The sequence below is a fragment of the Lucilia sericata genome, unplaced genomic scaffold, assembly GCF_015586225.1.
Source record: "Lucilia sericata isolate MDLA Ls3-8-SP2 unplaced genomic scaffold, ASM1558622v1 Contig001046F_arrow, whole genome shotgun sequence".
Lineage (NCBI taxonomy): Eukaryota > Metazoa > Arthropoda > Insecta > Diptera > Calliphoridae > Lucilia > Lucilia sericata.
In genome coordinates this window covers 112,331-125,966 of record NW_023995025.1, presented here as the reverse complement: position 1 = coordinate 125,966, position 13,636 = coordinate 112,331, and the positions used below count along the sequence as shown (strand labels likewise).

Sequence of the window (13,636 nt, the reverse complement as noted above, 5' to 3'; positions counted from 1 at the left end):
AATTTTTTGACCCTAGTATTATGAAAATGGACTTAAGTTCCAATATATTGAATTAGCGACAGAGTAATGATATCAATAATATAACTTGGATCGCTTAAATACAGATTCTTGTAACAAAAAATACTATTTTTAGATACTCCAAGGGGTCTATTAAATCCCAATATCAAACTTTGGTCTTATCTCTGGAAAAAAGAGAAAAAATTTTTTTTGTTATTTGTTATTGTAATTCTTGTTTATGAACACAAAGCAAAGAATGAACATCACGTTACGTTGTTATTGGCTAGAAACATGAAATTAAATATGTAGAGCCTGGATTAGGCGAGAACACATTAAAGGGCACTTTTTGGTACTTTTTCGTTCTACAAAAGGTACTTTTTGAATTTTCTATAATATTGAATATGAAATGAAATATTCTTTTGTTATTTAAATGCTCTTTGGATTTTGAAGACGTTTTGGTGAATAACATTAACTTTGGCTTAGAACGGGTCCTTGAGTGGACCTCATTTAACTCATTGACTATAAATCCTTCCAAAACCAAAGCCATTATGTTTGGTCCTACTGATCGTTTTTTCGTTGACATTAATTTGTATTTAGGTGGTGTACGTATTGATTTTGTAGATCAACTTAAATGCTTACGTGTCATTTTGGATTCAAAACTTTCCTTTTCTAATCATATTGATATGTTAAGTTCTAGACTTTTTGGAATTTTTCGCCGGATTTATTCTTTGAATATGTACTTGCCATATCGAGTTAGAATTCGATTATCATGGGCTTTGTTAATGTCACATATTTTTTACGCTTTTGAAGTTTTTACTGGTACATCTTCTATGCATTTGAAAAAAGTTAATCGTATGATTAATATGGTGGTACGTTTTATTTATAATGTTCGACGTCGTGACCATATTTCTCAATATTTTATTCGATTTCTTGGCTGCACTTTTGATGAACTTGTTATGTATCGAAATTTAGTCTTGTTTTACAAAGTAATTAAGGTACGTAGACCGTTGCCTTTATATAGTTCCTTTATATTTTTGCGATCTATAAGAAACCCGCAGCTTTATATACCGAGAATATCTTCGAATTTTTTTGAAAAATCGTTTCTTATAAGGGTTGCACGTTGGTGGAATCACTTACCTTTTGATTTAAGAATATTTTCGCATTGAAATAATGCTTTTCGACTGAAACTTTTAAGGCTCTTTTCAAATCACTGATATTTTACTAATCAATACCTAAATTGGCTCATATACTCTTTTGCTACTGAATTGGACCTTTGTACCTTTTTATATAAGTTTTTTTTTCCTGGCTGGGGAGCCAATTTGATCCATTTGGTAAATTTAATTTTAGCTATTGAATGAATTATAGTAATGTTATTATTTACTGTATTAATATACATAGTTTTAAGTATTCAGGTATTATTGTTACTGCTATGTAATATTTTTATTTTGGCCTCTTAGGCTTATATTACATGTTATGAAAATAAATAAATGAAAAATGAAAATAAATGAAATATGAAATTTAGCATGTAGTGCCTTGACTAGGTAAGAACCTATAAAAGGGGACTTTTTGGTACTTTTTTGTTATACAAAAGGTACTTTTTGAATTTTCTATAATATTGAACCTAGAAACATGGTATTAAATATGTAGAGCCCGGATTAGGCCAGTACACATAAAAGGGGACTTTTTGGTACTTTTTCGTTCTACAAAAGGTACTTTTTGAATTTTCTATAATAGAGCCCGGATTAGGATAGAACACATGGCCTTTTTGGTACTTTTCGTTCTACAAAAGGTACTTTTTGAATTTTCTATAATATTGAACCTAGAAACATGAAATTTAGCAAGTAGGGCCTCGACTAGGTAAAAACCTATAAAAGGGGACTTTTTAGTACTTTTTCGTTCTTCCAAGGGGTACTTTTTGAATTTTCTATAATATTGAACCTAGAAACATGAAATTAAGTATGTTGAGCCCGGATTAGGCCAGAACAAATAAAAGGGGACTTTTTGGTACTTTTTCGTTTTACGAAAGGTACTTTTTGAAATTTCTATAATATTGAACCTAGAAATATGAAATTAAGCATGTAGAGCCCGGATTAAGTTAGAACGTATAAAATGGGATACAATTGGTATTTTTTGATTTTTTTGTAAAAAAAAATCGTACTGACTGTTTTTAAACACATCATGGTGAAGGGTATATAAGATTCGGCACAGCCGAATATAGAACTCTTACTTGTTTTTATTTTTATTTATTTATTCATTGAAGTAATACAAAGCCTATATTTATTTCTAAACATCTAAATTCTATTTAATATTCCAACTTTTTATATTTATTATACGTAGATGGCAACAACAGTCAAAATATAGATGATTCAAATTGTAATAACAAAAATAAAGCCAAAAACAGCAATGGTGTAAATTTAGCTGCTATGGATTCAACGAGTCGTGGTGACCGGGATAATCTGTCTAATATTTCATCCAACACTCTTATTAGACAGAGTTCTGCCAGTACAAACAGTTGTTCTGTACAATTCAATGAATCATCACCAAATAATGGCGATTCTTCAAGCAGCAGTAGTAACGCTTCACACATAAACAACGATAACAATAAATCAAATGATGAAGATAAATTAAACAACCAGACGATGAAAAATAATACCATAATTAAAGAGGAAGAAAGAGGTTAGTATTAAGAATTACTTTAAATATATTAAATCAAGTATATCATTTTAAACTATGGTATAGTATTCAGTCTTGGGTCCTGTTGGTCCCTTTATGATACCTGTAAAGATAATGGAAACAAAAAGAGAGAAAGCGGAGAATAGTTTTAGGGTTAGGTCATAAAATAAGCGTAAAATAAGTTTAGATTATAGTTCTAAGAGTAGTTAAAGATAGAAGTAGTAAGTCCTTGTGGACTAGTAAGTGCCTTGATACAGTTTGGCTTGGTGGTCTTAAAACCAATAGCTGTGCCTGATGAAGGCGTTAATGTTTTCCAGTCTTAGTTGGATAGTTCTGACAAATCGTCAAATAGTCGCTTTCCTGGAAATTCGGGCAGGGCAGTGACAAAAGAGATGTTCAATGGTTCCTCCTTCTCGTCTTGACAGCTTCTACAAAAGACGTTGTGAGGCATACCAAGTTTTTTTGCATGGTTTCTAAATTAAATATGTCCTGGGATGACAGCAACAAGATTGCTGAGATAAGGACGGCTTAGTTGTAGAAGATTCGACGTACGTTTGCTATCCAAACTTGGTCATATCTTTCTGGTGTAGATACAAGTTGGTTCATTACGCCATCTTGTCTGCGAGAGTTCATAGAACTATTCATCTATTTGTTTTTTACAAGCTTTTAGCTGTATGCCGCAAAAGATGTATATGTCTCTGTCGGACATTGAGGCTCCTATTTTCGCTAATTGATCTGCTATACAGTTGCCAGTCAAATCCCCGTGTTCTCGTACCCATTTGAGCACGATTGTTGAATGTCTCGCCATCCTATTTAAGGATGTCCTGCATTCCTGGACTAGTTTGAATGTAGTATATACACCAATCAGCGATTTGATAACAGCTTGACTATCGGTGGAAATTTGAATATCTGTATTTGATATTCTGTAGTACCAACGCCAATTTGCTGCTCTTTTTATGGCTGATAGTATAGCCTGTAGTGGACTGCAATCATTCTGTATCCTAAAAAAAGTATGGCAACCCTGCCTGAGTAGACGTGTTATTTTGACAGCTGGTCTTTTTTATTTTCTTTAAATAACAATTAATTTTGTTTTTTGCATTTATAATTTAATAATTGCACTTCTTTCGACTAAATTTACTACATTAACTACATTTAAAAATTAAAATCTAAACAATTAACAATTGATTTCTTCGTTTAAACATCATTCTGCCATTTTATATTGTACATACATAAATAGTTTTTTATTTGCAACAAGATGCCTGCCAGCAAAACTTTCAAATGTGGTCATTGTGTCAAGGAATTCTGAAAACACAGGCAAGTGTTTTATGCAAGTCCTGCAATTTATGGTTCCATACTAAGTGCACTAAAATTAATGATGATACACTTAAAATGTTGAAGGAAACAAAGTCTGTTGTATTCCTCTGTGACAAATGCAATTCTAATCCGACAGCTACTTTGCAAGAAATGGAGATGCAACTCCGTAATGAAATTGTTGGAATTGATCGTAAAATTGATAGCTATATGCAAAGTAAACAGGATGATTTTGATAATCTAAAAAGGGCTTTTACTGATGCTATCCATGAATTTAAATCACTGACATTATTAATTGCAGTAAGCTTATAAGATAAGTTGATGCTTCCACATGTTCTAAATTTGATGCGCTTGAGAATGAGAACAATGTACTTCATAAGCGTTTGAATCGTGCGGATGTTGTTGTAATAGGCTTGCCTAGTGGGTAGGATGATTTAATTAGTACTGCCATTAAAATTTGTGCCAATTATGAAGTTAGTATTTCCCGTAGTGACATAAATCATGTTTGTTACATGCACAACCGTAAAGCTATACTGGTCAAATTTAACAGCGTGCATTTAAGAGATAGTTTAATGAAAGAGTATGCTGAAGGTGTGTGACGTTGTGGGTGGTGATATTGATCATCGTGTCTACCTTAACGACCATTTTTCGCCTGCTGCTTCGAAACTTAACCAAATGTGTCGTCGTCTGTTTCATCTTAAATGTACATTTAATGTACAGTGAATCAACTAAGTTTTTTGCCTACCTTTTTTTAAGAGAATTTTGTCTTTTGTTCATAAATAAAATTAAAAAAAAAAAAAAAAAAAAAACAGGTAAAAAGTAAATTTATGTTTTCCAATTAAAAATAGAGATTGTGTAGAATGGGAAAACCAAGAAAAAAATATTAAAATAAAAATTTTGTCGCATTTGTTGTTGCATTTTATTATTTTTCATCAGAATTTGCACGTCAATAAAGTATTTTGCATATTGAAATTTCCAGTTAATTTCGTTGGGTTTTTCAAATTATTTTTTAATTGCTTTTTGGAATTTATTGTTTTATTGTTAAAAGGACACGTGTTAAGTATTTTTCAATTGTAATTTTCAAAAATCATATCCTTCTTGTGTGAAACTGTGTAGTTATTTGCGTTAAAAATGTTTAAAGGGAAATAATGAGGCAATTCAAATATAAAAAATTAGTTTAGATTTTTAGAACAAGTATAAAGAGGTAGAATATCAAGATTCTAGCATGTAATAGTTCTACAGTGGTATACGAGGAAATCCCCATACTTAGAGTGGCTAGGGCGGTACTTAGTGTTAGCTTTATTGAATAAGAATCAATATTATACAATCCTAAATAAAATTCACACAGTACTCCCCAAATAGATGAGGTTTCCGTAATGTAGTTTTTGTTTATCAATACAAAATGACCAAAAACCCAGATTATTTTTGTTATAATCTATAGATTTATACCCCACTAAAATTTTGTTCTAGGTCCAAATCCATTGATTTCCTAATATATTATGTATCCAATTCAAAATTACTTATTAGTTTCGAAATTAAATCAAAGAAACGATAGATTTCATGTTAAGTCAAATATTGAAAAATTCGTATAGGTATATAGGATAATAAATCGGTTAAGAAATGTCCAAACTTAGTCGTTCCACTACTAAAATATCTAAAAAATGTTATTCTAATATATAGGAGTAATAAAAATATTAAATTTTATAAAATAATGCAGCAATATTAAAAAAATTAACAAAAAACCTAAAAAAGCAAAATACTTTATTGACCTTAAAAATTAACAATACGTTCACATTTTATCAAAAATCTCGTTAATTAATATCACGATTTTACTTTTTATGGTAGAAAATTAAAATATAAGATATTCTTTAAAAAATACAACAAACAAATTGCTTTATTTTGCTAAAAATAATTGTTCAGATAAAGTTTTTTCTTAAAATTTATAAAATTTTAAGATTAGACACGTGAATGATTTTATTGAATATCTTGATTATAATGGAACGGACTGGAATGGTATAATGAGTTTTTTATCTGATCTTGACCCTGTTTGTGTTTATGGTACTAGCGATGTTTAATCTATATGCTCAGATATTTCCACCCTTTTGCAATCCCTGTTACAATTTGTTCCTAAAGTTAGAAAAAGAATTAAATATGATGATGATATTTGGATGAAGTTTAACAAAGTTGTATTAGCGAGATCATTAAGAGATTTGGCTTTTTCTGCATATAGACATAATAAGTCTTCCGAAAACTGGCGAATATTTTGCAAATACCGTAACCGGGCGAAAAAGGTTATTCGTGTTGGGAAGAGACGATACTTTTCGAAGTTATTTAGCAGACTTGATTGTTCTGATGTGTGGAAAATTTTCAAGAATTACGGCTGTGCCGGTGATAATGACAGTGCTGGTGAGGGCTTTGATGTTGATGTTATTAATGACTATTTTGTTAATTCTTTAGGCGAAGATGAAAGTCAGAAAGTTGATTTTAGTAACCTTCAATTTTTTGAAAGTGGTGTATCTGAATATGTGGTGTAAATGAATATGAAGTGATTGTGGCTTTAAATAAAGTGCGTTCGGATTCTATTGGGACCGATGGTATTTCTATTCGATTTATTATATATCCTTACATGTCTGAGTTATTTCTCCATTTGTTTAATTCTATTTTTACTACATCGATCTAAAATTGTAAATGGACCTGAGGATCTTAGGCCAATTTACGCTTTTATATGCAGATGATGTGGCCTTACTTTTTAGTTGCGATCGAGATTTTGCTGATGTTCTGCATGACTTGTCTCTGATTGGGCTGCACATAATTTCCTAACTATTAATGCCTTTTGATAGATTTAATGTTAATTTGGGCATTTTTATTGGAGGTGTGCGTATTGAAATAGTTGATCAAATTAAATTCTTGGGAATAATTTTGGATAGAAAACTTAATTTTGCTGCTCATATTGGTCAAACTGTCTATAGGGTTTTGCATACTTTACGTAGAATTATTTCAGGTGTTAATTCCATCGATTTATCTAAAATCAATCGTATTGTTAATACTATTGTTCGTTTTGTATACAATGTTGGTCGATGGGATCACATTTCCCCATATGTAAATAACTTTTTAAAATTTAACTTTTCTGATTTCATTAAACTACGGTGTATGATTACTTTTCATAAGATAATGAAATCTGGTAGTCCATTACCGTTGTTTAATAAGTTTACTTTTAGTAGATCGACTAGGAGTCCGCAGATTTTGGTACCCAAAATTAATAATTCCTTCTATAAAAAAATCTTTCTTAGTTCGTATTGCTCGTTGTTGGAACTACTTACATATAGAGTTACGTATTTTCTCACATTCAAATAATGTCTTTCGCATCAAACTTTTGGATTTGTTTTCAAATAATGGAGCCGCTTAATTCAGCTTTGTTCTCCTTTTTATTTGCAAACTACCTTGATTGTTATATCTTTTACTTGAGAACATTGCTATTTTTTTTTTGTTTATATATTGGTATTACTCGTTTTGTTGATCAGTGTTGCTTTTAATTTGGACCTATTTTGAAATTTTCTATATTTATTTTTTGCTCTTTTAATGTTCTTCTGTTTTACATTGTGGTTGGGGAACCGTTATAGTTAGGATAAACTAGGTTTAAAGTTAGTTATGTATTTGATAAGAAAATTTAAGTTTCTTTAAGCTTAGGTTTTTATTGCTAAGTAATATGTAATTTGGCCTTGAGGGCATTGTATTACTTGAACCCTTTCTTAGAACCGTATATACGGAAAGGATTCTAGGGGAGCTATTTTCCTCCAGCGTGGCTAACAGATCGGTTGGGATCCAATTTAGCATTGTGAATAGAGATGTTATAAGGATTGATATCCTCCTAGAACTTTGTCAAGGAGTGTACAGTTAGAGTTTTTGTCAAGTGCTTTCCATCAGTCATGAATCCAGTTTAATAATTTGGGGGTAAGTCCCCATCTTTCGCCTATGGCTTTCCTAAAGATGTACAATGTCGTTAAGGCCTTATTCTTCTTGGCTGTGATGTTGTGTTTCCATGATAGTTTATTATCAAGCATCACACCAAGGTATTTCGCGCTATCCGAAAGTGAGAGTACGACCCCGTTTAATCGAGGTAGCGTGAAGTTTTCGATCTTGTATTTCCTAGTGTACAGTACAAGATCGGTTTTGCTCGGGTTTACACTCAAACCACTGTCAATGCTCCATCGACTTAATAACTTAAGTGCTGTTTCGAGTCTTTGAGAAATCTTATATCTTTGGGTGTCCAATTTTCTGAGCAGATTGTTTATGGTAACATTCCACAGAAGTGGTGATAGGACTCCGCCTTAGGTGTGCCCCTATTTGCCATTCTTTAGATACTTGCCGTTCCCATGTTTGGACGGATAATCCTGTATTGAAGGAGGTATTTTATGAACCTGATAGTTGATGTGTTCCCATGCTGTGGTTAGTGTATCCTCATCACTATAATCAGATAAAATTAAGATATTCAAGGTGCTTTTAGCAAGTATGAAAGATCTGATATTACCTGTGCCCTTTGCGAATAATTGGAATTTTCTTGCCCTATCACGCGTGCTATTAAATCTCAATATTGAACTCGTCTGAATTATAGCCACGGCTCTTGGATGAATGATATATCCTCACCCTGATACCCAAGGTAAAGGTGTAATGCAGCCGAAGCTGCTTTAAAGTGATTAAGGTTTACTTGGATCACCTTCATCATGGTCAGGGTCGTAGACGATTGTGACGTCGGCGTCTTCTGGTTCGGTTTTCAGAAGTTCGTCTTCGTCTTAATTCCAAGCCGTTCGACTATGCGCAAAGCGGCACGCCTTTGAACAAAAGCCTTCCTAGATGGATCTTTGCGACTAGGGGGTTTTAGTTAGCCGTGAGGGCGGATGAGGGAGCATTAATTGGACCTGACATCGAGTTCGACGATCCAACCTGTCCAGAAGTCGCAGGGGTCACAGCTTGATTCGCAGAACTCGAGGCAGGGGTGATTGCTGTCGCACCAGCTGAGGCTTGTGCAGCTGATGAGGTGTTTGCCACGACGGGCAAGATTTCCTCGCTGCGTTCAGCTATGCTATCCATTGAAGGTTTCCTCAACTGGTTTTCCGCGGTTTGTTTGTTGTTGTTTTGTGTTGTAATATTGTTATTCTCCATGTGGTTCCCACGGGTTGGCGCCTAATGGGTTGGACCACCCACACAGGGAATGCGTACGTGGGCTAGGCTAAGCAATACAACATAGGAGGGGAGCTGTTAACGACTAGTCTTCTTTAACCACTAACTAGACATTCAGATTGTCGGCACTGCTACCAACTACCTTAACCTTACATGTGAGGGATGTGGGGAGGATAAACTAGGTGAAGTTGGATATGTGGAAAGAGGTGTCAGTTTTGGTCCGCGGATTGGTACATGAGGAACAGGAAGAATTTCCAAATGGCATATTTACTACAAGACTGGCGCAACTTAAAATCTGTTTTTTAACTGACTATTAAAAATATGCACCGTTCTAAAGCCTCAATCCTCTGGGACTGACGTGTCTGATTGACACAAAAAATTCAGAAAAATTAGATTTTTCAATTTGTACCTTTTCAACGTGTCGAAATTAATATAATTTATTTTAATATTAAACCTAGCCTATTGGCCATAATCGGTTACAAATTTCTGCTTAAAAAATAGGTATACATTAAAGGCCTGCACAAGACAATTTGTCAAAAAAATGTCTTACAAAAATTTATGACGCACACGAAATGCTGCAATTTGCTTTGCTTTCAAAAAAAACTATGTTATGCTTAATTCTAGCTGCTGTTATAGATGTTGTATATGTTGACATGTGTCGCATCTTAGGCAGAATGAAATTTTATTGTTTTTTGCAACTACATACATATGTTCTTGTACTGGCAAAGCATGATGAAATTGTATACGAATGCAGAACAGAGGGAAATTTAAAACTATGTGTGTAAATTAATACATACATTTTGTATGTGTGTATATTTTTTATTAAATAGGAAAAATAACATATTTTTAAAATATAAATAATGAAGTACCACTAACACTTAAAAATATTGGCAAAGAATACAAAAAATATGTATACTTACGGTGACCATATTGTTTTTCAGCAAAATACAGAACAGGAGAAAATAAAATACACTAACCACCATTTTCTAAATAAGGTTATTTTTAACCGTCAAAATTTCAATTTTCAATAAAGTTTTTAACAAAGTATAACACATAGTCCGACTCTCACGTACACGAAATTACACCTCCACATTCACGTGTCCTGTGTGAATTCAAAACCCTGGTGAGACATATTATTGTGTCAAATTAATCTCACCTGTCCACAGAAATAGTAATTTTTTTTTAAATACTTTTAGCAAAATGTTTTCTTTAAAATTCCCTTTATTTTGAACAAAAAAATTATTATTTATTTATTATTGACATTTATTGAGAAAAACGACAAAGATAAACTTTTCTCAAAATTTACGTGATTTTTTATTAATTTTCACACTTTCGACATATGTTTTGAACAAAATTATTGATTTACACACCGTTATGTAAAATTAAAAAAAAAACATTAAGATTTTAATGAAAACAAAAATTCCTGTGTTATGGTCTATATCATTTTTTATTTTTGTTTTTACTTTTTAGGGTCCTATATCCATACATACAGAAAATTTTTTGATTTTTCTTTGTATTAAGTATTTTTTCTGTGGAAATCCCCTTGAATATGGAATAAAAATCTTTGTTAATTAAATTTTGTATTTATATTTATTAAAATTAAAAATAAGAATAAAGAAGCAGTCCTACTGTTTTTATAAAAAAAACTAAAAAAAAACTTTTCTAAAATGTTAATATAACATTTTTAAGAAAATATAAGGTACAAAGTTTCTTTTAAGACAAAAATTAAATTTGAAACAAATTTTTAAAACAACCTTTGTCAATATATTTTTTTATCGTTGGAAACAGCCGACGGTTCCAAAACCTGTAATTTATGTGCTACAATATCTTTTGGAGTTTTAAAACATTTTTTTGACGCTGGTTTTATCAACGTTGCTTTCCGAAACTCTTTATCTCTACATGAATTATTAAATTGAATATTTAATTCGTCGGTTTTTTGATATAATATGACTTTAATTTTAGAAAATGGGACATTTTCAATAAGTAAATATTGGTATATTTGGTATAATTATAGTAGCTGTAAGGTTTAACATATTTTATTTTCTTTTGTGGACTAAATACACTTTGTAGACTAGATACACTTTGTAAATCATAACAAATCGTGCAATTTGGTACATTTGGTATAATTATAGTAGCTGTAAGGTTTTACATACTTTATTTTCTTTTGTAATAAAATATAGATGCGTTTCCTTTGGGAAACTAAATACACTTTGTAAATCATAACAAATTGTGCAATTTGTCAGCTCCGAATTTTGTCTATCGTTATCATGATCAGACTTCAATGTATCTTTTTCAGCCTTATGTTCTTCATAAATGGATTTCTCGTTAAAACAATGCCCTTGTTAAACAAAACACACTTGTCGCACTGGTCTTTCTTAGGTTTGTAAAAGGAAATGTTAAAATCGTTTTTTATCGATAAATATGTAAAACAATAGGGTTTTCATATTTTTGACGATATAGAGAGTACATTCGATTTACATTTAATATTCCGTCAAAATATTTTCTTTTAGAATTTGCTCGACAATAATGAGAATCAATGGCCGGAAAACTTGAAATGTGTTCTCGAACTTCAGCTAATTTTTTTGGAGGTGTCACTCGTTTAATATTCTTGCCTTTTTTCGTGGATGAGGAATTCCCGTGCTGGCATCATTTAAGTGTTCAGAGCAATAACATATTCTCTTTTGATTTATGCTTAATGTATTAAAAAAAAAGTTCGACACACGCGGTAGGTTATTTTATCTTTTTCCAAGTAATATAGAAACGAAAACTATTTTTAGGTGAATTTAATGTTCTACGGCGTACTACAGGATGTCGGGCAACAAATTTAATATAAAAGTAGTTTTTTTCGTCATCAGACATATTCCAAAAAGATTGGTGCAAATTCATACGATCTTCTTCAGAAAAAATATATGTACATATTAGAAAACAATTGTGGCATGCTGGTTTCATTTTTCTTGATGACATTTTGGTAATAGTTATGCTAATGTAATCCTTTTCCTCAAAATGAAGAAGAGGAGGAAACAATTACTCATCTTCTGTGTAACTGCCCGGCCCTGGAATCGCTCCGTTATCAGGCGCTGGGTTCGTCTCACTTTTCTGATCTATCTGATCTGTCAGCTGTTCAACCTGAGCGTATACTTGAGCGCATTCTTGAAATTGTCGAAGTGGGTGGGTAACTAAATACACACTAGGATTTTTCTTCAAATACAGTCTTGATCTCATCGTTTTCTATACTCATTATTCTATATCTGTATCTTTCACTACTATCTCTATCACTATTTTTCCCTTCCAAATTTCTCTTATCTTTTCTCTTCACAGACGTTACAAAGGGACCTGATAGGACCCAAGTAAAGTCTTACTCGTGTCAGTAAGCAGTCTGCAAAACCTAACCTAACCTTCTTCCAGTTCTTTATATTTTATATCAACTTTTGGGGATATTGAAGTTAAAAATCTGACTTCATTTGTACTAAGAAGCAAAGTGTGAAAAAATATTCCAAAACCCTAAAAATAACATTTACCTATTTGCAAAACATTCGTAATCTGCTACTTTAAATGCAATGTGATTTTATGGGTATTAAATCTTCATCAAACATCCTAAATGGCATATTGATATTACAAAATGTTAGACAAACAATTAAATACTACTTACTGAATAATTTCTTCGGACAGAAACGGTGGTGATGATGAAAATTCCATTTTTACTTCAGCGCTCAAATTGAATGAATTGTTGATGTTTATTTACAAAATTCTCACTAAATTATAAAATGGTATTACAAAAACTGTCAAATCTGTAAAGCGACACGGCCACACATCAAATTTGTTTGACTCAAACGGTAAGTTTTTTGATTGTGTTAGTGAAAAAACTCACATGTATATATGCGGTGTGAGTTTTTTTTACTAACACAATCAAAAAACATACCGTTTGAGTCAAACAATTTGATGTGTCGCCAAGGCGCTTAACCCTTTCCGTGGTTTTGTCGAATATAATCGACATTACAATAGACTCTGTTTTTAAGCATTTTTTGGGTATAATATTTAACTTTAGTTTTAATTTTTTTCTTTTAGATGCAAATGAAGACTTTATTATATTTATAATTGAGATTTTGAAAGATCTTCCGTGTTTTAAAAGTATTTAAAAATCAGATTTTAAGAAATTGTCACTTATGATAATTTTTAAAAAGTGCTTTTTAACAACGTTTAAAAAACAGCTTCATTTAATGGCAAACAAATTGTATTTTAGGAGATCGGACTATGTAGATTTAAATTGTATTGTATTGAAAGAAGTTTAAGAAGACATTTTACAAAAAAAAAATCATAAAAAATATTGGTGGTACTTTTTGGAGACTGTTTTTCGAATGTCGAATATATTCGACATTTAATTTTGACCTTCTATAACTCACTAGGGAAAACTCAAATTCAAAAAATATTTTTCCCGGATTCAGCATACTCAAATTATCTTAAATATAAGTTTTCAAGT

General features: G+C 31.7%; 1 protein-coding gene across 1 annotated transcript in view; it reads left to right on the top strand.

The window, feature by feature from the left end:
• The first annotated feature begins 545 nt into the window (after positions 1-545).
• The window catches only part of LOC119609725 (protein BCL9 homolog), a 119,849-nt gene continuing 106,758 nt past the window's right edge, over positions 546-13,636 (top strand). The window contains exons 1-2 of the mRNA XM_037964617.1: positions 546-687; positions 2,335-2,673. Of these exons, the coding sequence (XP_037820545.1) occupies positions 546-687; positions 2,335-2,673 (481 nt within the window). The remainder of the gene's footprint in view (positions 688-2,334; positions 2,674-13,636) is intronic.